This window comes from Tupaia chinensis, unplaced genomic scaffold (assembly GCF_000334495.1).
Source record: "Tupaia chinensis unplaced genomic scaffold, TupChi_1.0 Scaffold144346_1, whole genome shotgun sequence".
Lineage (NCBI taxonomy): Eukaryota > Metazoa > Chordata > Mammalia > Scandentia > Tupaiidae > Tupaia > Tupaia belangeri.
The window spans coordinates 5,397,980-5,424,908 of record NW_006204205.1 but is presented as its reverse complement, the minus strand read 5'-3'; the positions used below and the strand labels follow the sequence as shown (position 1 = coordinate 5,424,908).

Here is a 26,929-nt window from a genome sequence, read left to right as displayed (position 1 = left end):
GTGATGGGTTGCGGAGAGGCGGGGCGGCTCGACCGCCTGAGAAGTGGCTGCTTCGCCCGAGAGAGCCATGGGTCAGGCAACCAAGGTGACAGGGCTCGGGAAAGGGGTGGGTGCGGTGCCGACAGGGAGGGGAAGTTCATGGGCAGGCGAAGGCTGTGTGGAGTCTTTGGAGGCCGGGGTCCAGGCCCTTCTGGGAGGTCGTGGCCGTTGCCCGACAGGAGCCCGAGGACCAACCCTGAGGGACAGTCGAGGGTTTGTGCAGGTGCACAGGGAGGGAGGCACCCGTGTGGTTCCTCTCCTTGGTACTAACGGGATACAGGCCCGTGACTTGAGTTCCGCCCCCATTTCGTCTCCAAACCGAGTATTTGTCTGAGCGACCGTTTTACATCCGTGGGAAATACAAGAGATGCCGAAGGCATTGCGGAGCTACAGCCACCCAATGAGGTCCAGCATTTATTCGCATAGACCAAGTGGTTCACGGGAGTCTAGGAACCGAGACAACCGAATCCTAGCGATATTATTTGCCAAAAATAACACAACAGAGACCAGTGAGGTCTGAGTGCTTTTAATAAGCTTGGGATGTGCTCGCGCTGCCGGAGTTATCTCTGAGAAACTGGTCTCAGATTCTTTTGTCCTAAGCCGATACTTGTACCTGAGCGGTGCACAATTCTCAGGAGCCGCCCTCATTGAACCTTAAGTATCTGCGTGGGCGATTGGCACCTGTAATGGTCACTAGCTGAAACGCAGGCCGAAAGGTGAGGAAAAGCCATGTTTCTGGTCGATCGGTAATAGGGAGCCACTAAGCGGTCTTCATGTACTATTAAACTTGGTATTCTCAGTACATTATACAGCGCCAACAGAAACATTGCACAGGGGTTTTCATTCAGACAATTTATTGAGTCCCCATAGCAGTTAATAATAATAGTTAACAACCAACATTTAGCTTATGCTCTCTAGGTATGGTGAATGCAAAAGTAAAGTGACCACCTTTGCTTTCCTAAGAAAGTCTAACAGGTAGCAAGATTTTGAACAATTGTTTAATTGCAATTGTAGTAAGTGCTTTGAATTGGAAATAGCGTGTTTCATGAACATGTAACTAGAATTTAAAGAATTCCAGAATAATCCAGAAAAACATACTCTAGAAAAAGAAACTAGTATATGAAAGTCTTTGAAGTGGGAAGTCGTTTGAAAAACGTAGATACTAATGAAATTAAGTAGTATTTATTCTATAAACGCATTTGTGAGGTCTACCACGTGTAAAAGGATTTATACGAAGAGTGAATACAAAGGTGATCAAGAAGCCTTTGAAGAAGTATGGGACAACAGAGAGTAAGCATTTAATTAGCATGTAGTGCAGGCAGTGCCTGGTGCCCTGGAAGTACTGAGGAAGGGCATGTAACCCAAACTTAAAAGGGACAGGGAAGTAATTACTATCTAAATTGAAACCTGGTATGTAAATTATAGCATACACTTTTAAAATTATCCCATTATTCAAGAAAATTAAGAGAGAGTAGGTAACTTGTCCAAGTGTACAATATGTGACAATGACAGATTCAAACTAACCTGACTATAGAGTCCCCTTTCATATATACTATTCAAATTTATCCTATCAGTATATGAGGAAGAGAAGATAATCTGTGTCCTAGTTTTCTGCCTTTTAATAAAAGTTCGGTAGTGCCAAGGTGATATTTGCTCCAATAGCTCCTTGGCAGTATTGACAACATTTTTTTTTTTCTACTTTAGGCCTTAAATTAGGGATGCTGTTTGTGGTACTAATGAAATCCACCTTTCTTTCTCTTTTTTTTCCTCTTTAAATAGTATAAAAAAAGATTAGTTTTTTATTATCTCTCACTTTCTTTTTAAGTTTTTATTTGTTTCTTCCATGAGCAAGAGAAGTAGACAGAAGACACCCCCACAGGGTCTTGACACAGAGATTCACATCCCAGCCCAAGCCAGTCCCGATCACAGGCAAGCACATATTTGAAATACTCTGGAGAGGCTCTAGAGAGCAGAATGCAGCACCATCCCCAGTGGGTCAGTCTCAAGAAGTATTATTTACCACTGCTTCACTGTTTGGCCCCACTTCCCTGTCAGTGTCTTATTCAACATGTCTTCCATTGCTCTTGCACAGTTAAACTCCCTGGGTTTTGATGATGCCATTAAAGCCTATACATACTTCCATGAACAATCTCAAGGGAATCTAGGGTTTTACTATCAAGCACCTCAGAATTCTAGCCGGTACATACATATTAGTCACTTCCAAAGCCACTTCCGCATTTTTACAGAAGCACCCTGTTTCCATGTATTAGTTTCCTATGGCTGTTCTAACAAAGTACTATAAAAGCATGGCTTAAACCAACAGAGATTAATTTTCTCTCAATTCTGAAGGCTAGAAGTCTAAGATCAAGGTGTCAGCAGGATCATGCTTCCTTTGAAACTCTGAGTAGAGTCTTCCCTTCTTCCTAACTTTTGATGGTGGCTATCAAACCTTATTTTTCCTTGTTTTGCTGTGGTGTCAGTCTAACCTCTGCCTCTACTTTTACACAACTGTCTTTCCCCTGTGTATTTCTTTCTTCACCTGGTATTTTTCTCGTAAGGACATTAGATTAGAATAATCTCATTTTACCTTGATTATATCTGCAGAGTTTCTTTTTCTAGGCACATTAACAGGTACCCAGGATTGGGACTTTAATATTTCTTTTGGAGAGACGCAATTCAAGCCATAACAGTACGAATATTCCACATTTTATTTACCCACTCAAGAGATGATACTTTTTGTCTATTTTGAATAATGCTACTTTGAACCTTAGTGTACAAATTTTTGTGTGAACATATGTTTGCATTTGTCTTGAATATATCCCTAATGCAGGATGAGAACTCTAATCTGAAAATCTAAAATCCAAAGTGCTCCAAAATCCAAAAATTTTTTAACACCAGTGTAATGCCACATGTGGGAAATTCCACACCTTACCTCATCTTATGGGCCTTATATTTTTAAGTATTATATAAAATAACCTTCAGGTTATGTGTGTGTGTGTGTGTGTAGTCACACACACGAAACAAAAATTTCTTATTTAGACTTGGATCTCATTCTTAAGATATCTCATTAAGGGGACCAGCAGTTAGCATAATGGCTATGTCGCTGGACTCCCACGTAGTCGACCACGGTTCGAGTCTCGGACCCGGTGGCTTAAACTCATTCCGGGCGCGTGTGCGTGCGTGCCCAAGATCCCAAGAGGAGAGTGGAGGAGAAGGGATTGCGGCGTGGCCATCCACCCTGGGGGGTGATTTCTCACTTTCTGTCTCTCCGTCTCTCTCTGTCTGTCTGGCGAGCGCACGTACCCTATAGCTAAAAAAAAAAAAAAACTCTCAAAAAAAAAAAGATATCTCATTAAGTATATACAGTCATCCCCAAATCTGAAACACTTAGTTCCAAGCATATCAGATAAGGAATATCCAGCTTGTACTAGAATTATAGTGTCATATATTTGACTTTTTTTTTGGGGGGGGGTTGCTATAGAGCATTGTACACTCGCCAGAGAAACAGAGAGAGAGAGAATGTGAGAAATCACCCCCCCTGGGGGCATGACCATGCCACAGTCCCTTCTCCAGCATTCTCTTCTTGAGACTTTGGGTATACATGCACACATGCCTAGCAAAAGTTTTAAGCCATCAGGTCTAGGACTCGAACTGCAGTCAGCCATATGAGAGTCCAGCACCTTAACTACTACACTACCTGCTGGCCCTTTGTTTAACTTTTTGAGCACTTTCAAACTGTTTTCCAAAGCAACTGTACCATTTTACATTTCCACCTGTTGCATAATTTTTTCACATCCTTGCCAACATTTGCTATTGTTTTTTTGACTGTATTGTCCTACTGGGATAAAGTGATATTGTATTAAGGTTTACATTTATATTTCCCAGGTGGCAAATGATATTGAGGTCTTTTCATGGTTTATTGGCCACTTTTGTGGGTTTGTTTTTTTTTTTTTTTTGAGAAATGTTTATTCAAATCTCTTGCCTATTTTTTAAAATTAGAGTTTATTTATTACTGTGATAGAGTTAGAAGAGTTCTTTATATATGCTGGATACTAGGCCCTTATCAGATATATGATTTGCAAATATTTTCTCCTATTCATTTTTCCTTTTTTGATAATGTCCTTTCTCTTTTTAAAATAAATTGTTATAAAGATGATAAGTATGAGAAGTGTTTAAGATATTAAGTTTAAGAAGTGTTACATAGAAAACAAGTTGGGACCAGCAGTTGGCATAGCAGTTATGTTGCTGGACTCCCACATGGCTGACTGCATTTTGAATCCTGGACCTGGTGGCTTGAAACTCAGGTCGGGAGCATACGCGTGTGCTCAAAATCCTGAGAGGAGAATGAAGGAGAAGGAATTGCAGTGTGATCATCCCTCCTACGGGATGATTTCTCGCTTTCCCTCTCACTGTCTCTGTCTGTCTATCTCTCTCTGTCTCTCTCTCTGACAAGTGCATGCACCGTAAGACAAAACCCTCTACCAAAAAAAAGAAAACCAGTAGGTGTCTTCCTCCTCATACCTGCTCCCAGTTTCTGCTCCCTGGAGGTAAGCACTTTTAATCATTTTAGCTTTTTCTTCTGAGACTTACCCCTGTATTTTTTTTTAATTTTTTTTATTTAACTTTATTTATTTGTTTTAATTTGACCAGAAAGAGGCAGAGTGTGTGAAGGAGAGAGAGGGAGAGAAAGAGAAAGCAAGCTGCCAGGAACATGATTTGAACTGCAGTCAGCCATGCGAGAGGCCAGCACCCTTAACCACCATGCCACCTGCTGACCCCTTTACTCCTGTATTTCTAAATAACATGTTTAAACTCCTGATAATTTTTTGCCTCTTTGAAAATGCTATTTATTTAATAGACTTTTAATTATGGAAGATGAAGACTAAGTTCCCCCTCACCTCACTTCTCAATATATAAATTTTGTTTATTCATTTATTTTTAAAGTTTATTTTATTTTTTTCCATAAATGAGAAACAGACAGCAACCCCAACAGGGTCTTAATGCCTGATCCACTTCCAGCTTTAGCCAGCCCCTGATCTCGGGCACACATGTTCCCAGCATACTAGGGAGGTCTCTGGACATGATCTCAGAACCTTCTCATGTGGGCCAGCTTCATAGAGAGTCGCATTTTAGCGCTACACCACTGTCCAGTCCCAATATATAAATATCACCAAGTCAGTTCTCATCCTTGATTTTATTATTGCTATATAAAACTTTGCCACAGCTGAGCCCTCTAATAGAACTTCTGATTGCATTGCCTTTCTTTTCTAATTTTTACTCTTTTTGGTAATTTATAACTGTCTTGTTTTTATTATCATTGTTTAGTTTTCTACTTGTCTATTCTCAAATTCTGAGCAAATATGAAGTCTGCTGTTAGGTTGTCGGGAAAGTCATGACATTATTTTTCTATGTTTTTCTATGCAAAAATATGTCATGACTTTCCCGACTACCCAAGAGTTTGATTTTTTTTTTTTTTTCCTAGCTATATCTTTTCCAGAGCTACTCAACCTTTTGCCATAGTCTAAACTATTAGCTGCTTTTTGGTCTGGTTTCACAAATGATGACTTTTACTCTATCATCTCTGTATCTCCCATGTTAGATCACCTGTCTCCTTGGTTCCCATGTCTTTTCCTTGTGTGGTTCATTTTATTTTGGCAGAGGATTTTTTTCCATAACTTTCTAATAAGAGTGTATGACAGGTAAGAGACGTGCATGTCTGGAGATGTCTATTTAGCCTTATATTTGGTGATAGTCTGACTATGTATGGAAGTGAGAAAGCACCCCCAACCCCTGGGGTGGATGTCCATGTCACATCTCTTCTCCACAATCCCTGTGGGATTTGGAGCATGTAAGCATACATGCAAGGCATGGTTTTCAAGCCAGTGGATCTGGGACTCAGACCATGCTGTTGGCCATGTAATCCAGCTGCCATAACCACTACACCAGAGAGCTGGTGACCCAGAGAATTCTCTCTTTATCAGCATTGCACTGAACTTTACATCATGATGTGCTCTGTTATGTTAGCAACTTGGTGCAACCCTTTCTTTCTCTTGGAGAGATTTTTTTTTTCCTATAAGGGTGCATGTGCTCACCGAAGAGACAGACGGAGAAAAATGAGTGAGAAAACATCCCCTAGGGGGTTGGCCATGTCACAATCCGTTCTTCTCCATTCTCCTCTCAGGATTTTGGGCACATGTGCCCAATGTCAGTTTCAAGCCTCTTTGTGAATTGAATGGTGGTCGGCCACGTGGGAATCCAGGGCCTTAACCGTCACACCACCTCTAGGCCCCAGTGTAACATCAGTTACTAGATAGAAATGTGAAATGTTCTTGATTTATTCCCCTTTTCATTTCTTTCCTCAATTTTCTCTTTTTCTACTAGCTGGTACTCCTGCTCTTTTCCTCCTCCTTTTTTAAAAATAATTATTTATTTAAATTATTTATTTATTTTTAATTTGACCGGTGAGAGACACAGAGAGAGAGAGAGAGAGAGGGAAAGTGAGAAAGCAAGCCACCAGGTCTGGGACTTGAACCATGGTCAACTACGTGGGAGTGTCCAGTGCCTTAACCATCCTGCCACCTGCTGGTCCCCTCCTCCTTCTTTTTAAATCTCCAGAGAGTACATGAGCTCACCAGAGAAAGAGAGACAAAGGGAAAGGGAGAAAGCACCCCTCAATGAGGTGTGGTCACACTACAATTCCTTCTCCTCCATTTCTGCATCCTATCTGGGTGGGCATGCACATGTATGTGCACAGCATGTTCTTCCAGCTTCCAGGACCAGGATTTAAACTGTAGTTAGCCATTTGAAATCTTGCTTCCTTAACCAGTAGGCTGTAGGATCAGTCAAGGCACTCCTGTAAATCTAACTGTTGAACATTCTAGACTACTCTCTTAACTTTCTTCTCCTGTCTCAATTTCTATCTCTCAATTTTTGTTCTAAACTCTAGGCAGTTTTTCTCAACTTAATCTTTTTTTCTTTTTAAAATTTATTTAATTTGTTAGGTTAAACATATGACTCCCAGGGATATGGGAGTCCAGCACCCTCAACCACATCGCCACCTGCCAGCCTCGGATTATTAACTTTTTACACATCCTTGTATTGTAATATGTGTTACAAACAATTTCATATTACTTCCTTTCTTTTTTTAAAGAATTATTTTAGTTAACTTTATTTATTTATTTACTTATTTTTCATTTGACCAGAGAGAGACAGAGTGAAAGAGAGAGAGAGGGAAAGTGAGGAAGCAAGCCACCAGGTCTGGGACTCAAACTGGGTTCAGATATGTGGGAGTCCAGTGCCCTTAACTACCACACCACCTGCTGACCCCCATATTATTTTCACAAGTAAAGCTAATTTTTTATTTTAAAATAATCAAGGGCAAGTTTTTTAGCAAGGCCTAGTTTTCACTATTTACTTTTAAAAAATAGTCTAAGAAGCAAACAGAAAAAGAATACTGCTTAGGTTTTATAACATAATTACATAAAATCTGAAAAGTTTTTCTTTTGAGCTCTAAATTCTCATTTTCTTAATAGGTTTTACAGCTCTTTAAAACATTGCACAGAACCAGACAACAAGTTTTTAAAAATGATGCCAGAGCATTAGAAGGTAAGTGTACTATTTAACTCTTTAAATACTTTATATGGGTACTAATCTAAGAGACTCTGTGGTCAAGACCCACCTTAGAGAATGATCTTAACTATTTCTGCCCAATACTATAGTTTTTTTTTTTTGGTTTTGTTTTAAATAATTATTTTATTTAACCTTATTTATTTATTTTAATGTGACCAGAGAGGGACAGAGTGTGAGAGAGAGAGAGAGTGAGAAAGCAAACTGCCAGGTCCAGGACTTGAACCATGGTCGACCATGTGGGAGTCCAGCATCCTTAACCACCACGCCACTTACCGACCACCCAATACTATAAAGACTATATCATACTGTTTTGCAAGGTAAATATCTACTTAAAAAATTTAAAAGATCACATTTTCAGCCCAGCTTTTAAATTTTGTTTTGTTTTGTTTTTTAAAGTTTTTGCCATAGGGCACATGTTCTCAACAGAGAGATACAGATAGACAGGGAGTGGGAAAGTGAGAAATCACCCCCCAAGGTAAAACCGAAATCCCTTCTCCTCCATTTTCCTCCTGGGATTTTGGGCAGGCACACATACCTGGTATGATTTTCAAGTCACCAGATCTGGGACTTGAACCATTGTCAACCATTTGGGAGTCCAACCCCTTAACCACTAAGCTACCAGCTGGTCCCTTCAGCCTGGTTTTGATAGCACCTATGGTAGCCGATTGCAGTGCTGGAAGCCACATGGCCAACCATAAGTTCAGATCCCAAGTGGACCTGAAACACACAGGGAGATCATGCACCCCAAGATCCTGACTAGATGGAGGGTTGGGGGAAGGTGTGAAGGGATCCTCTTGAGGGTGCCTTTCTCACTCTCATTCTCTCTCACAAGCACATGCTCTCTGTCATGCCCTCTCATGAAAGAAAGAAAGAAACTTATTTTAAAAATGAAGTTTTGGGGGCACTAGCTGGTGGCATGGTGTTTAAGATGTTGGACACTCCCACATGGCTTATCATGGTTCAAGTCTTGGACCTGGTGGCTTGCTTTCTCACTTCTCTCTCTCTCTCTGTGTCTCTCTCTGGTCAAATTAAAATTAATGAATGAACAAATAAAATTTAATAAATAATTCTTAAAAGAAAAAAATCAAGTTTTCATAGAGAATCAGACAAAAGAAAAAGGATTGGATTTTTAGTGTTCTCCGTTGTTTACCTTGGGTCCAAGCCATTTAACATAGTTCTCTGTTACTATTTAAATTAAAACTTGTCTAGGACCATGATTCCAGATTCAGTATCCTACTGTGTTAAGTAGTTTCAATCTTACTTGAAAATCAGAACCTTCCAGATTTAACTCCAAAGCTTAGGTTGTGTATTAGTTATGTTCAATTCCACTCCTCATACATTTTAAACCTCCTTAAAGGTAAAGTGTCCCCACTTTCCCTAGGAATATGTTTTTATAATTTATTAAAATATTATGTTGTCAGAAAACTCATGACTTACCTTTTTTTTGAGAGGTTTTGGCTTTTTTTAAAGAAAGAATTATTTTACTTCTGCCTTCTTTATTTAACTTCTGCCTGCTAGGACAGAGTGAGAGAGAGAGAAAGAGAAAACGAGAAAGCAAGCCGCCAGGTTCAGGACTTGAACCTCAGTCAACCATGTGGGAGTCCAGCAACCTTAACCACCACGCCATTTTCAGAGAGGTTTCTGCTATAGGATGAATGTACTCACCAGAAAGACAGAGAGACAGAAATTGAGAAATCACCCCGCAGGGGAGATGGCCACGCCGCAATCCCTTCTCTATTCTCCTCTCGGGATCTTGGGCACACACACACGCGCCCGGCATGAGTTTAAGCCACCAGGTCCGGGACTCAAACTGCAGTTGACTATATGGGAATCCAACGACGTAGCCATTACGCCAACTGCTGGTCCCCCTTTTCTGTTTTTCTATGCAAAAATATATCATGACTTTTCCAACAACCCAATAATTTCTTAAATATTAAGGTATATATGTCATATTATGTACTTTACATGAACTCCATATTTAATTCTTATAACAACTCTGAGAAGTTTTATTATAATTACTATTTCTTTTTTTTTTTTTTTGGAAGAGGTTTTGGCTATAGGGCGCATGCACTCGCCAGACAGAGAAACAGAAATCACGAATACACCCCCCCGGAGGGATGGCCATGCTGCAATCCCTTCTCCATTCTCCTCTCAGGATCTTGGGCACACACGCACACGCACCCAGCGTGAGTTTAAGCCACCGGGTCTGGGACTCGAACCGCAGTAAACTACATGGGAGTCTAGCGACATAGCCATTACACTAACTGCTGGTCCCAATTCCTATTTCTTTTTAGAGAAGTTTTGGCCTTAGGGCATGGGTGCTCACTGGGGAGAGAAAGAGAGAGAGAATGGGAAAGAAAATGAGAAATCACTCCTCCTCTCCTCCCCCACGGAACGCCACAGTCTCTTCTCCATTCTCCTCCTGTGATCTTGGACACTCAGGCACACATGCCCAGCATGAGTTTCAAGCCACTGGGTCAGGAACTTGAACTGCGGTCAGCCATATGGGAGTCCAATGACATAACCACCACACCATCCACCACACCATCTGTTGAGTCCTATAATTCCTATTTTTGCAAATGAGAAAACTGACAAAATGTGAAAAGATTTGTTCCTTATTAGACTAAGAGGTGGACCTGAAATTTAACCTAAGCAGTCTCATTCTGAAAGCCAAACTCTGTCTTACATATTGAAATGTATCCAGCATAGAAAGGTTTTATGGTTGTTCTTCATCATCATGGAATATTTTTGTTGTTTTAAATTTTTAAGTGAAATAATTATCAGACAGCTAACATTATTGCATATTTACTAAGCAATTATAAGGATTATAAATGCACATAACAACCAAGACCGGTAAGACTATTCTAAATTATATTGCTATGATGACACTGAAGTCTCAGTGATATATATGAACAGAAGTTTTATTTATCACTCCTTTTGCATGTCAGCCAAGACACACTCAGAATTATAAATATATATATGATGAGCATGTGTGTGTGCTCTTTGCTGCTAAATATTTATTTTAATTGTTTGTATATATGTTTGTATATTGGGTCATTGGAAAAGTCATGATGTATTTTTCTGTTTTTCTATACAAAAATGTGTCAAGACTTCTCCAACAACCCAGTAGTTTAATATGTTTGTATATATTGAATTTTGCCCTCTTTAAAGAACCATTTTAGGAACCAATAGATGGCCTAGTGGTTACATCGCTGGAGTCCTACATGGTCAACCATGGTTCGTATCCTGTAACAGTGACTTGAAAATTACACCAGGCACATGCACATACATGCCCAAGATCCCCAGAGGAGAAGGGATTGAGAAACCACCCCTGAGATGATTTCTTTCCCTCTCACTGTATCTGTCTCTCTCCCCTGCCCTCCACCCAATGAGTGTACATGCCCTAAGGCAAAAAAAAAACTCTAAAAAAAATAACTTTACTCTTACTCCTTAGATTTATAGAATAAAGCATTAAGCTAGATTTTTAAAATTTATAAAAAGGACCAACAGGAGGCATAGTAGTTAAAGCAGATGGATTCCCACATGGCCAACTGCTGTTCGAGTTCTGGACCTGGTAGCCTGAAAATCACACTGGACACGTGTGCATGCATGCCCAAACTCCCAAGAGAAGAATGGAAAAGAAGGGATTGTGATGTGGCCATCCTCCTGGGGGTTGATTTCTCAGTTCCCCTTTCTCTGTCTCTCCCCTTGGTGGAGAGCACACAAACCTATAGCAAAAACCTAAAAAAAAAAACATAGAACAAAACAAAACAAAAAAACTAATAGCTATTGGTTCATAAATGAAGTTGAGAGTAAAAAGTGGGTAAAAGAAGTATTCACGTATAAATTAGATTTACTTACAAATTTGCCAGCTCTCCAAGAGATTTATGTAATAAATTTCTTATTCTTATGCTCTGATTTATATAGGGACAAAATATCTTCCTATCCTAGAAAAGTAATCATCCACGATAAATAACATGTAAATTATTAAGCAAGGAAGTATAAATTAGAAAAGTAAATGACTATGTATATAATAATATTTTTTTCTTTCTCTAGCAGCCAGAATAAAGATAAATGAAGAATTCAAAAGTAATAAAAGCGAGACTTCGCCTAAGAAAATAGAAGAGGTATAGTAAATGAGTTTTTCAGTTGTAACAGAACTCTTTATTTTATTTTTTTTTTTTTTTAGTTGTAACAGAACTCTTGTAAATTGTCTTGGCAAAGAGGAAATGATGAAAATAGAGCAGTTATGCAACATAAAACCCATTGCTTCATAGTTAAAGCCATCACAACCGTAGATAGTCTTCACTTGTTTGGTATGGCTCTCCTCCTCAGGGTCATCTGTCTGCATTCCAAAAGACAGCAAGAGAGAACATGGACATAGCCATGGTCAATGCAAGAGTAGCTGAACCAACCCAGAAACTCACAGATACTCTCTTTTCATCTAAGGCAATTGACTGCAACTAAGGAGAGTCAGCAGTGTAGTAATTCAGAGCTACGGAAGGAACCTCTACTCTTTCAGCTCAACTAGGCAGTTAGATTTTTTTTTTTAATTTCTATTTTGGCAATGGCATAAAGAGCCACTGAACAATTTGTAAGCTGCTTTTTCAGTTTTGTATTTATATCTTGCCTTCTGTATTTGCATTTTGGTCACTTACTGTAGTTGAAGACACTCTAGTGATAACTATTCTGTGCACTCTCTAGTACTCCTAATATATGTCCATTGAAAAAAAGGCACAGTGATTCTTTCCTGTATGTGTATTCTGGCGTATACACATTGTCTGTATCCTATTCTTTCCTGGATGTGTATTCTGGTATATAGACATTGTTTGTATCCTCAGTATGCTGCATCTAACTGTGTATAAAAATAGAAAAAGGAATCAAGTGATTGAATGTAATATTTTTTACATTTTTTAATTTGTTTTATTTTTATTTTGAATTTATTCATTTTACATTTATTCACTGAACATCATCACAGCATACAAAATGTGATTTCACATCCAGAATACACTGTATATTGGCTTAATCATACATGTTATCATCAACAAATAATTTTCCATTTCTTGTTTCTTAAATATTTTTCTTCTTTTTTGATTCCTTATTTCTCACCCTTCTCCTACACTGTCTGATATTTACAGTTGCTTTCTGTTCCTCTTTTTCCCCACATTTTATTGATTCACAAATATCTTAATTAATCTAAATACTTTCAATAGCAAGTTCAGCTGATATATACATATCTGTGAACACGTGTCTGACTTTAGACATGAAACTCCATGAATAGAATGAATACATTATAAAGTAACACCTAGCTGAAGCTATATAGCTTAATGCAGTCATTAAATAGGTACTTTTTAGGGGCCAGGAGGTGGCATGGTGGTTAAGGGCGCTAGACTTCCACATGGCCGACCACAGTTCGAGTCCTGGACCTGGTGGCTTGCTTTCTCACTTTTTGTCTCTCTTGCTCTCTCTCACTCTGTCCCTCTTTGGTCAAATTTAAATAAATAAATAAATAGGTACTTTTAAAATTTTATTTTTAATTTCAAGAAAAAGCAGCTTTAGCTTTTTTTTTTAAAGATTTATTTATTTAATTTTATTTATTCATTATTTATTTTAATTTGACCAAAGAGAGATGCAGAGAGAGAGAGGGAAAACAAGAAAGCAAGCCACCAGGTCCAGGACTCGAACCATTATCGGCCATGTGGGTGTGTCCAGTGGCCTTAACCATTATGCTACCTGCTGGCCCCCAGTTTTAGCTTTAATAAACCAAAATCAAAAAATGTTAAGAGAAATTTGCTTAAAACTTAAAGCCAAGAAACAGGTTAGAATTCTGTTCAGATAGGTACAAGAACCTATCAACGGCTCAAGAAAAGACAAAAAATCCTTAAATTTGGAAAACAGAGCATAGAAGAAAATCGGTAATATTTTGGTCAAAATTCATAAAATTCTATTTTACCAGTTCAGTCTTGTGTAATTAATCTTTTTTCTGTTGTGGTCTGATCTTTCTGTTTAAATTCTGGAAGATTTTAAACAATTCAACTTCAGACTTGTCCCTACATTAAGTTGGCCATTTTCTTTTTTCTTTTTTTTCTTTCTTTTTTTTTTTTTTTTTTTTTTGAGAGGTTTTTGCTATAGGGCGCATGTGCTCTCCAGAAGGACAAAGAGAGACAGAGAGACAGAAAGCGAGAAATCACATCCCCAGGGGGGATGGCCACACCGCAATCCCTTCTCCTCCATTCTCCTCTCAGGATCTTGGACACACACACACACACACGCCCAGAGTGCGTTTTAAGCCACCAGGTCTGGGACGCAAACCGCAGTTGACTACGTGGGAGTCCAGCGACATAGCCATTATGCTAACTGCTGGTCCCAAGTTGGCCATTTTCTTGGTTGTTTTTGAACTCTTCTGTGTGTCTGTATTTAGTCTTCCTCATACATCATTCCATTCAGAACTTCTTGGAGAGCTAGTCTGGTGTTGGTAAATTCTTTCAGGTTCTGTTTATATGCGAATGATTTTGTCTTTTCTTCCCATATGAAGGATAATCTTGCCAGGTACAATTTTCTTGATAGAAATTGTTTTTCACTAACATTTTGAATATATTTTCCCATTCTTTCCTTGCTCACATTGTTTCTGATGAGAGGTCTGCTGTTAGCCTGATGGGAAATCCTTTGTAAGTAACTTGACATTTCTCTCTTGCCAGTCTTAGTATCTTGTCTCTGTCTGTGGTTTTGGTCAATCTGGCTATGATGTGCCTTGGAGAAGATCTTGGATTGATTGTATTTGGAGTTCTTTGTATTTCCAGGGTCTTGATATTTGAGTGACTCTCTGGGTTTGGAATTTTTTTTCCCCAGGGTTTTATGAACTAGATTATCAATTCCCTTATTAGTCTCTTCACCTTCTGGGATACCAATTATCTGGATGTTTGGACATTTGATGGCATCTAGTATTTCTTGTATATTATTCTCATTTTGGGGGGCTATTTTCTCAGTCTTCATAGTGAATTTTTCTAGGGCAAAGATTCTATCTTTACATTTGAGATTCAGTCCACATGATCTAATCTGCTTTTAATACTTTAAAGGGAGGTTTTGATTTCCTGTATTACAGCCTTCATCTAACAATTCCATTTGATTCTTTTTTATGGTATTTCCTCTTTCAGATCATGCAAGAACTTCCTCACCTCCTGGAACTCATCAGCTCTTTTCTCCTGCCTCTTCTGGAGTTCATTGTGTTTCTTCTCTTGCATACCTATTAGCTTTGTCACTATGAATATTATAAATTCTTTATCTAACATTTCCAGGAGTTCCATTGTACTGTCCATGGATGAAGAGGAGTTCTCTTCCCTTGGGGGAGAGGTATTTTCTTGGTTTCTCATATTTCTTGTGTCTTTGCTGTGATTTCTGTTCATCTGACGAGTTATATGTTTCTTTCTAATTTCTTAAAGTTCAGTCTGAGTGATCAGAGGCGTGCAGTAGGAGGTGATCTGCAGTCTGTCTGCAGTTCCGTTTTTCTCCCTTTGTGCAGCGGATTCAGTGAGAATTGAGGAATATTCAGACCCTAATAGTATTCAGATGTTTGGCTACTGTTCACTTAGACCTTTCTAGACCCTCAGTGTGTGGAGGCTGAGCTGTAAAGTGATAAAGTTAAAAGGAAAAGGAGAAGAAAACAAACAAAGAAACAAGCAAAAACAAAGAAAAACATTTTAAAAAGTTATATTTTTTAAAAAAGCTGATATATATGAGGAAAATTCAGCCTCACACAGATATGTAGTTGGAAAGGGGTAGATATTAACCTTTTCAGATAAGTGTGACTATTCTGATAACATACCTCAGTAAATGGTAATTTCTTGAAAGTTTGTTGCAGGGCCAGCAGGCTATACCGCGGTTAGGGCACTGGACTCTCACATGTCTGACTGTGGTTCAAGTCTGGACCTGGTGGCTTGCTTTCTCACTTGCACTGTTGCTTTCTCTGTCTCTGGTGAGTGCACATGCCCTACAACAAATTTTTTAAAATAAATAAATAATAATAATAAAATTAAATGAACGAATCTTTAAAAATAAGATAGTTGTGATGAGAAACTTTATTATCTTTTAGATCAGTAAAGGGTTTCTTTGCTTTTTTTGTTTTTGTTTTTGCCAGAGGCACATGTATGAGAGAAGGTATTTGTGCATGCACATGTACTTGCCAGTGGGTCTGATCACTCCACAATCCTTTTCCTTCCAGTTCTCTACCCCATCAGATTCTTGATCATGTGCATACCCACTGGATGTATTTTTCGTATCTAGGGCTGGACTTGAACCCTAGTCAGGCATCTGAGATCCATCTTCCCTTCTGCATTGCCTAACTGCTCTCCTATGGGACGGGCCCTGTTGAGGGTTTTGGTACAATGGGGAGGCTCTGGGGATTCCTAGAGACCCCCTTCTGCTCCCCTTTAATCTTTGGTTCCTCCTCTATTCTTGTTTCCAGCCTCAGCTTTAGGACTCAATGTAGTTTTTGTACCTCCAATGGATGAGGAGACTGTTCTTTCTCTACCCTGCCCAGCCTTTGCCCAGGTGTCAAGAAGCGAGGCTTTGCTTTCCCATCGCCTTCTCCAAGTCAATTAATAGCAGCTCCCTCTTTTTGATGCTCAGACCAAAAACCTTGATGCTTTCTTTCCTGACTTCTCTCCACATTTACATCCATTCTGTCAGCACATCCTATTGGCTTAATCTTCAAAGTATATCCAGAATTCCACCACTTCTCATCTTCTATTATTTCCTAGTTGAAGCCACCATTTTCTCTCCCTTAATTCTTACAACAGCCCTCTAAAGGGCCCTCCTGCTTCCACCTTCATTCTCTGCAGTCTGTTTTCAATATTTTGAAAAGCAGAGTGAGCCTTTAAGAAAAGGCATATCCCAAGACCAGCAGATGATGTAATAGTTACATCGCTGGATTCCCACGTGGTTGACTGCAGTTCGAATCCCAGACTGCAATTCGAGTCCCAGACCTGGTGACTGAAAACTCATGCTGGGGAGGACCAGCAGTTAGCGTAATGGCTATGTCGCTGGACTCCCACGTAGTCGACCGCGGTTCGAGCCCCGGACCCGGTGGCTTAAACTCACGCTGGGCGCGTGTGTGTGTGTGCCCAAGATCCCGAGAGGAGAATGGAGGAGAAGGGATTGCAGCGTGGCCACCCCCCTGGGGGGTGATTTCTCGCTTTCTGTCTCTCTGTCTCTGTCTGTCTGGTGAACGCACACGCCCTATAGCAAAAAAACTCTCTCAAAAAAAAGAAAAAAGAGAAAAGAAACCCTCATGCTGGGTGCATGTGTGTGCATGCCCAAAATCCTGAGAAGAGAATGGAAGAGAAGGGATTGTGGCATGGCCATCCTCCCTGTGGGGCTACTTCTTACTTTATCTTTCTGCCATTCTCACTCTCTCTTTCTCTCTGGTGAGCACACATGCCCTGTAGCAAAAAAAAAAAAAAAATGCACATCCCAATGGAAAATTATCTGTTGATATGTGTATGGTAATATTCTTGAGTGGAGTAATATACAATATATTCATGTTGGCAAAATTCATTTTGGATTCTGTAAAGATACACAGTGATCAAATTTAAAAAACACGTTAAGGAAATGAAAGAAATATAAAATAAATAAAGTCATGTTCCATCAGTCTTCTTCTCACAACTCTCATAGCTCCTCATCCCATTCAAAGAAAATGTTAACATCCCTACCATGACCTACAAGGTTGTGCCACTGACTCCTGTTACTTTTTTCCACCTCAACTTGAGCCACATCCCTTTCACTCTCCCAATTCCAGTTACTTCTTTGAATCTGAACTTATCAAGAACTTTTCTCTCTCAGGGCCTATATGTTGTTGCTTCTTTCTGGGGTAGTCCACGTGCCTGTGAGTCTTCATTTAGTAAACCAATGGATTTTAATTTACCTGTCTATTTGAATGGATTTTTCATTCCAGGTGTGATTTTTTTTTAAGAATTATTTTAACTTTATTTATTTATTTATTTAGAACAGAGAGGAACAGAGTTGAGAGATGGGGGGAAGGTGAGAAAGTAAGCCGCCAGGTTCGGGACTTGAACTGCAGTCAGCCATGTGGGAGTCCAGCACCCTTAACTACTACGCCACCTACCAGCCCACCAGGTGTGATTTTTGTAGCATCATACACTAGTGATTTGGAAAATATAGGCTCACTGAGCAATACAGATCTGCCAAATATTGACATAATTCATTATATAATATTTCAGAATTACATATATTAATATTCACCTCATCAGAAAAATCTGTAAGCATTGTGAAACTATCACTGCTTCCCTTGGGAAGCTCACTGTGGTGGATACAAATTCTCCAGATTTCTGATTTTTAATTGAAAGTTTTAATTTTATTATTGTCAGCGAGTACTTTCAGTTGTTTTCCTGGAAGTGATACATGCACTGAACTCATTTTCAAGAAAATGTCTGTCACATAGCTAAGTCTAATTAATCATGGTCTGTCAATGGTTCTTTCAAGCAAAAAATGGATTTCTGGGGACAGCAGGTGGAATATGGTTAAAGCTCTGGACTCCCGCATGATTGACCTCAGTTCAAGTCTTGCATCTGGCAGCTTGAAACTCACACTGGGCACATGTGCATACATGCCCAAAATCCCAGAAGGAGAATGAAAAAGGGATTAGGATGTGGCCTTTTCCCCACGGGGTGATTTTTCACTTTCCCTCCACTGTCTCTGTCTCTCCAGCGAGTGCATACTCCCTATGACAAAAACCTTTATAAAAAAATAGAGAGAGAGAGATTTCTAAGGAGAAAGCTCTACCTCTGCTCACAACTCAAAACAATGAAGGCTAAACTATTATGAAATGATTTTTGACCTCATAGATTCCTAAAAGGATCTCAAGGTTCCTTAGGGTCTCATAGCTTTTGAGAATCAGTTCTAGTCCAGTTCTTCACTTTGCATTTGATGAAGTCTGACACTCAAAGATGATAGATAATTAACTAAACCAAGGCCATATACTTAATGACAGAACCAGAGTTGGAATCCATGTGTTCTGAATCCTAATCCAATATTCATTCTAATGTTAGGAACATCCAACTCTACTAAAGAGAGATTCAGCTCCCTCCTCTCCACCCCCACAAAAGAAAAGAAAAAAAGTGCATCTTAAACATTTTAAAATACACTTTAAAACAAAAAATACTCTGAATCTGTTTTGGAGCGAAATGTGGAGTAGATGGATAAAAGCTAAAACTGTGATATGTATGTCTGGCCATCAGGTGTTGGAGGTTAGTTAAGGCAGCTGGATCCCACATGGCCAACTATGCAGTCAGAGTCTTGGACCCTGCATTGTTTTTTTTTTTTTAATAGACCACAGATTAGTTTATTTTTAATACCCATCATGCCATGAATTCATAGGGAATAGGTTCCAGTAGCTCAGGCTCCTTTCCATTGGTTCTCACCAAGTGTGCTTCTCTGGGTGGAGCAGGCTGGCGCTTCAGTTGAACCCAAGTACCTTTCTCTTTGGCTTCTTTCTTTTTCTGGTCATTTTCCTTCACACATTTTAGGAAGCTATCTCTGCTCTTAGAATGCTTAATATGCTCAATATGCACATTAATTCTCCTGGCAAGAATCTTGCCCTTAACTTGTTTGTTCACAACAATGCCAACAGCATGCTGGGTCACATTGTAGATGATTCCAGTTTTGCCATGGTAACATTTGTGGGGCATTCCTTTTTGAACAGTACCCATTCCCTTACTGTCTACAATATTTCCTTTCTCGTAGATTCACATATATGTTGCCAGAGGAACCACTCCATGTTTTCTAAAAGGCCAACATGTATCGGGTGCCTCTCCTCTTTGCCTTTGTGTTAGTCATTTTGGTTAATTACTGGAAGATGGCGGTTCCGCCCAAAAGGAAGGGCTGAACCCTGCATCTTGAACAACATACCAGGCACATGTGCATGCATACCCAAAGTCCCAAGTGGACTAGAGGAAAAGGGATTGCAGTGTATCATTTCTCATTCTGTCTCTCTCTGGTGAGTGTATGCACCCTATAACAAACTATAAAAAAAATAAATAAATAAAAAATAAAAAAAAAACCTATATGCATGATGCCTGAGCTGTCTATACTTGAAATGGTTACTTTAAAAGTTTAAATAGGGGCTGGCAGATGGCATGGTGGTTAAGGGCACTGGACTCCCACATGGCCAACCATGGTTTGTGTCCCAGATCTGGCGACTTATTTTCTCACTTTTCTTCTCTCTCCCTCTTTCTCACTCTGTTACTCTCTGGTCAAAAAAAAAATTTTTTAAGAGGTTTTTGCTATAGTGCACATGCGCTCGTCAGACAGAGAGAGAGAGAGAGACAGAGACAGAAAGCAAGAACTCACGCCCCCAGAGGGGATGGCCACGCCACAATCCCTTCTCTGCCATTCTCCTCTTGGGATCTTGGGCATGCACGCACATGTGCCCGGCGTGAGTTTTAAGCTACTGGGTCCGGGACATGAACCATAGTCGACTACATGGAAGTTCAGCAACATAGCCATTACGTTAACTGCTGGTTCCCATTTTTTTTTTTTTTTGGAGAGGTTTTTGCTATAGGGTGCATGCACTTGCCAGAAATAGAGACAGAGAGAGATAGAGAGACAGAAAGTGAGAAATCACCCCCCAGGGGGGATGGCCATGCCACAATCCCTCCTCCTCCATTCTCCTCTCGGAATCTTGGGCATACACACACCCGCGCCCAGCATGAGTTTAAGCCACTGGGTCCAGGACTCGAACCGTGGTCAACTACACGAGAGTCCAGCGACATAGCCAGTATGCCAACTGCTGTTCCCCTCTCTAGTCAAATTTTCATTCATTCATTCATTCAAGATAAAGATAAATAATAAAAAGTTTAAATAAAGCAGTATTACCTAAAAAGATATTATAGCAAAACTATGGTTTTCAAGAAAAGTACATTTATATGAAACACCTGAAAAATTTATTCTATTTATTTGGTTTTCTTAACAGCTTATGAAAATAGGTTCTGATGTTGAATTGCTACTCAGGACATCAGTTGTACAAGGTATTCACACAGACCACAATACACTGAGTAAGTAAAATTAAAGAAAACTATTTTCTGACTTCAATGTGTTTTAAAATATTGAACAATTACAGCATTTTTAATGCTGAGTAGTAAAACAGCTTCATTATGGGCATTGTAATAAATATTGTGCACATTTGTAAAGCCATAATCTAAAAATATTGAATTATGAAATTTTGTTTTACCAGATTTTTTTCTTTGTAATCATCTCTTAATAGTTCTGGCATCATTTATCACTTAACCTAACCAAGTCTATTCCCTTATCTTTTAGTCTGTAATTATTGATTTTAATAGAAGAATCGGGATTATGGGAAGGAAATAGAGCTATCTTTCATTATACCTTGAGACTCCTATTGGGGCTCCGGCAGAACCTCATTTCCTATCATTCTTTTCAATCTCTAAAGCATCGTTTTGAACAACAGCAACAAAAAGAAGACAGTCAGACTTGCTGAAAGGCTGTTTTTTAAGTAGACTGTTGAAGGATAACATGTATGCAGAGAAGTACACAGGTTGTAACAGTTCAGTGACTTTTCACAAAGTAAAAATACTCCTGTAACCAACATCCGCTTCCAACTCTGTAACATTACCAGAATCCAGGAAGTCCCCTCATGTTCCTCCCAGTTACTTCCTCCCCACTAGGATAATCCCTGCCCTGGTATTTAAAACCATAGATTTTGAACTTTATTACAAAATGTTTGAACTTTATATATTGGGTCATCGGAAAAGTCCTGACACATTTTTGCGTAGAGAAACAGAAAAATACATCATGACTTTTCCTATGACTCAATAAATGGATTCATATGGGATTATTATCTTGTTTGGTTTCTTGCTCTCAACATTGTATTTATGAGATTTTTCTATACTGTTGTATATGACAACATAGTTACGAATGTTGTTTGAAGATATCACAATTTATCCTTCTGTTGTTATTAGGATTGTTCTTAATTTTGGGCTATAATGAATAATGATTCTATGATGAACATGGTTTTATGTGCTGTTTTTAGAAAAGTTTTGCCAGAGGGTATGTGCACTTGCCAGAGAGAGAGAGAAAGCACTCCCCAGTGGGGTATGGTCACAGTGCAATCCCTTTCCTCCATTTCTCCCCATCAGGATTTTGGGCACACATGCCCAACAAACCTCTTAACCACTGCACAACGGGGCCGGACCCATGTGCGCCTTTTGATGGTAAAACTGTGTGTAAATGTGTATATATATATAAAAAATGCATTTCTCTCTATTCTTTTTGCAGTGTTTGCAATGGGGCATTTATGCTTGCTGGAAAAAGAGAGAGAGGAAAAGTGAGAAGTCAGCCCCCAGGGGGATAGCCACATCACAATCCCTTCTCCTTTCAGGATTTTGGGCACACATGCACATGCACCCTGCATGATTTTTAAGCCTTTGTGCCCGGGACTCGAACCACATAGTCAGCCATGTGGGATCCAGATGCCTTAACCTCACCACCCACTGGCTCACATTTCTCTTATTTATATATAGAAGTGAAGTTTCTGGGTCAGGCCAGCCCTATAGCTTAGTGGTTAAAGGAAGCCACATAGCTAACATTGATTTAATCTTGGCCCGAATAGCTGGAAAAACACCAGGCATGTGTACTTGCACACCCGAAAAGCCAGTGGATGGAGAAATAGAGAAGATGAGATTGTGGCATGACCACTTTCTTCTCTCTCTCCTCAGTTTCTCCATCCTGTCAGAATTTGGGGCACACACATACATGTGGCATGTTTTTCAAGCTGCCAAGGTCAGAAGTCAATCCTCGGTTTGCCACTGGGATCTAGCTCCCTTAATCATAGGCTGTTGAAGTCCTCAGTCTAATGTGGACATTATATAGCTGTTTCAATGTTGGCCCTCAGCAGATATACTCTATAAATTATCAAATGTATGAATAAAGATGGTAAGAAGAAAATTCAGGACTTCAGGTTATTATATACTAATAGTATTTAATAAGATCATCTATATATGTTTTTAATTATTTTATTTATTTTACATATATACACACACATACACATATATATATACACACACACTTTTTTTTTAGTTTGCTGTAGGGCACATATGTGTATATATATATATATATATGTATATATATTAAATTATTTACTTAATTTCATTTATTTATTTATTTGTTTATTTTATTATTCTTTTTTTGTGTGTTTATCAGTTTTATTTCAGTTATTCATGTCTACACACATAGTACATTTTTAGTAATTATTTAGCATTGTATTGAACCTTGGTGAATGATAAAACATACAATCTTACACTGTTTCACTCTTTTTTTTTCCATCCAAAATACACTGTATATTGGCTCAATCAAGCACATCAACATACCTGTTATCAGCAAATAATTTTCCATTTCTTATGTCTTATATACTTCGTTTTTTTGTTTTCATTCATTTATTTTTTAAATTGACCAGAGGGACACAGAGAGAGAGAGAGAGAGAGAGTGAGAGAGGGAAAGTGAGAAAATAAGCCACCAGGTCCAGGACTCAAGCCATGGTCAGCCATGTGGGAGTGTCCAGCGCCTTAACCAGCACACCAACTGCTGATCCCACAGTATATATTTTTTTAGTCTTGATCTAAATTTTTATTTTGGTCCATCATTGAGCATAGAGGCTTTTTATTTCAAGAAATTACTTTTTTTATTATGATAAGAGTAGATAAACCTTTCATTGGCCTAAAATACAGGAAATAAATCATAATCTCAGTGCATTCCCTTGTTGAGATCTGGCAACCTCAGTAAACTAATGTTGTTATCATACTTGGCATCAAACATAGAGAGCAAAGTCCAGGATCTTAAAATCAATAAAATAAAAGTACAGCAAAGTATATAGCATGTATATATACTTGTGCTGTATTTGGCCTAATTTAAGTGTTAGAAGTTAATGAACACAGAAAATTTCAGTCGTAGCGTATCTTTTGATTCCAAAGGTATCTAATAGGGCGAGCTAGGGAAAGGGATAGAGTAGTAAATATCTGACAGGTTTGCCGGTTATTTATCCCTCTTTGTCCTTACTTTGGGGAATTTTCATCACTATGAGTTCTAAATCCCTAAGACAGAACCTAGAAGTTTCACTTACTTGGGTTTTTTGCAGTTCAGGCACACGCATTTAGTATAGTTCCAGCATACTCACCATATTTAGAAATGAACTCCAGAGAAGTTTGACAAAATCTATTTTGCTGGCAGGATCAGGTTCCTTATGGAGTAGTGGCATTGTCGGCAGGAGCAGATGTAGTAAAGTTAAGTTTCTAGCAGCATCTGAAGTATAGCATCTTGTGTTCTAGGATGTTTAAGAGTGTTGGTAGTTTCTTCTAGTGCCCCACAGGGGAACAGCAGTCTTTATCATTAGGCCAATTCTGTGGCATGGCTTTGGTCATTGTTCCTGGAAGCTTAGTGTCAAGCCTGCCTAGTTCTTTTTTTTTTTTTTTTGAGAGAGATTTTCACTGTAGGGCGCATGCGCTCGCCAGACAGACAGAGAGAGACATAGAGACAGAAAGCGAGAAATCACCCCCCATGGGGGATGGTCATGCCGCAATCCTTTCTCCTCCATTCTCCTCTTGGGATCTTGGGCACGCACGCACACGCGCCCGGCGTGAGTTTTAAGCCACCGGGTCCGGGACACGAACTGCGGTCAACTACGTGGGAGTCCAGCGACACAGCCATTACGCTAACTGCTGGTTCCCAAGCCTGCCTAGTTCTTTACCTTTCACAGCAATTCCATTGAGTTAGAACAATAGCTTGTTAGTAAGTGCTTTTTCTGTTTGATCAGCCAGTGTCCACTTTTGTTACTTACAACTAACACTTCTGGTAACTAACCAGAAGTGAAGTACTAGATTGGCCCCAGAGCCTAGTGGTTAAGAGAGCTGGATCCCACATGTATAACCACAGTTCAAGTCCCTACCCTGATAGCTTGAAAAGCATGTTGGGCACATGTGCATCCATGCCCAAAATCCCAACAGGATGGAGAAATGGAGGGGAAGGGACTAGGAAACGAATTGCAGGGTGACCACACCCCATTGGGATGCGTGCACGCACTTGCACTCGTTCTCTCTCTCTCTCTCTCACATACCCTGTGGCAATCAATCAATCAGGTATTAAAAACTGCATAATGTGGAATTAGTTGAATGGAAGCAGAGACAAAGGGAAGTATAATTATCATGCTGTCACCATCCATCATAGGCTTCAAGCTAGTGAAATATAAGGTCAGTACCTGTTACTCTTCCTTTTTTTTTTCTTTGAGAGATTTTTTGCTAAAGGGCATGTGCACTCACCAGAGAGACACAGAGAGAAAGCGAGAAATCACCCCTCAGGGACGATGGCCACACCCCAATCCCTTCTCCTCCATTCTCCTCTCGGAATCTTTGGCATGCACACACACGTGCCCAACATGAGTTCTAAGCCACTGGGTTTGGGACTTGGACTGTGGTTGACCACATGGGAGTCCAGCAATGTAATCATTACACCATCCACTGACCCCCTGTTACTCTTTCTTGGAACAGAGACCAAGTACCACCTGAGGCTGGCACTGTAATAGAAATAAGAATGTCAGTGTGTGCTGGATAGTGCTTGCAGCTTTTAGCAAAATATTGAAAAAGAGGAAGAGTACAGCTTAAGCGAGTTAGTCTGAAAAGCAAAGATGAAAGGAAGTATTACTTGTCTATAGCTTGATTGAGAGTCCCATAATTTAGAGCCTTAGGGAATTAAAAATACCAATTGTTCTTATCCACTATAAACTGAAATCAATATAATCAGGAGGCTTCAGAGCTTTAATGTGAAATAAGATCAATACCCAAGACTTTCAAATTCTGCCAAAGGTCAGGATATGATGCATTTACTCACTGGAGCTTATTGTTTTTTATTACTTTAAGAAGTGACCATTAAGGCAAGGGATAGGGAGATGAACTGAATGGAGAGATATTACCCAAGAATGACAGTCTTCATGCTTAAAAACCATATCAAGATTTTTGTGCATGGCTACTTGTACATGAGAATGACTGGAAACTAATTTGAGGTTTAAGAAATTTTGGAGTGAACTATATTGCCAAGAAACCCAAGGCCTTGCTTTCTTATTCCAACTTTTTTTTTTTTTTTTTTTTAACGTTTTGCCATAGGGTGTATGTGCTCACTGGAAAACAACATAGAGAAATGGTGAGAGGGAAAATGGTAAATCACACCACCACCACCCCCGGGGGGGTATGACCACATCGCAGTCCCTTCTCCTCCATTATCCTCTTGGGATTTGGAGCACGCGCACACATGTGCCTGGCACAACTTTTAAATTTCTGGGTCTGGGAATTGAACTGAGGTCAGCTTTGTGGGAGTCTAGCAACTTAACCACTACACCACCTGCTGGCCCCCTTACTCCAACTCTTAAGGCCATTCCTGGACCCCTGAATACAGGAAGTGAATGGTGAAAGCTTTAAGTGACAAAAGGAGGACATCTTACCCAGTCTCTCCACCTCCAGACAAGGAAGATACCCAGAGGACAGAAGCCAGAATCTTGAAAGTCAGTGGGCCTGAGAGGGTCTTTGAGTCTCCAGAAAACAGAATTGGCTGACTAGGGAACTTATTCCTTTGCCAAAACAAGGAGTCCTTGTTCTTTTGTCCAGCAGGATTTAGGATTTGCTGTGGACAGGGACTGTCATGTATTTCCCATTCCAACTTTTCCTTGTATCCTGTTTAATTATCCCTGAGGCCCAGTAGGTCTCTACCGTGTGACCCACACCTGATGGAAAGCCGTCGTATCAACCAGAGATGTTTGAGATGCTTGGAGTGAATCCGGATGAGACCTTAGGGGACAGTGAATAGGTATAGTCTATAAATGGGATGAAGGGTATAGATGCATGCTGTATAGCCAAAGGGATAATGCTCATTGCCTCTCTAACATCCTTTCTCTCTTACTAACTGAAAAGTTGTGCTTAGGGTACAATGTGCCAAACAAACAGAAAAAGTGATTTCTCAGACCACGTAACACCTTTCTGGCCTACATAAAGCAGCTGTCTGCTGGGTGTCGCCTGCAAGAAAGCCATTGTTTTCCTATTAAAGAGAAATAGGCAGGGCTAGCACTCTCCTTTCGCCCTTTTTTCTGCTTTCTTCTTCCTGTCCAGAGTGTAGATGTGATGTGACAGCAGCAGTGAAGACAAAACCATACATGTGGGATAGCAGAATAAAAAAGAACCAGGGTCCTTGGTGA

At 39.6% G+C, this 26,929-nt stretch overlaps 1 protein-coding gene across 1 annotated transcript; it reads left to right on the top strand.

Moving 5' to 3' along the window:
* On the top strand, nt 1-26,929 carry LOC102487967 (complex III assembly factor LYRM7-like). Its single transcript, XM_006166926.3, has 5 exons — nt 1-85; nt 7,572-7,644; nt 11,725-11,795; nt 20,654-20,735; nt 26,844-26,929. Exons 1-5 carry the CDS (start codon nt 68-70, stop codon nt 26,927-26,929), a joined length of 330 nt encoding a protein of 109 aa, XP_006166988.1. The 5' UTR covers nt 1-67.

What these genes read in the sequence shown, in the direction of transcription:
- LOC102487967 (XM_006166926.3), top strand. An exon ending in TGATGCCAGAGCATTAGAAG is followed by an intron (nt 7,645 to 11,724) that starts GTAAGTGTACTA and finishes TTCTTTCTCTAG; the next exon opens with CAGCCAGAATAAAGATAAAT. An exon ending in CGCCTAAGAAAATAGAAGAG is followed by an intron (nt 11,796 to 20,653) that starts GTATAGTAAATG and finishes TTTTCTTAACAG; the next exon opens with CTTATGAAAATAGGTTCTGA.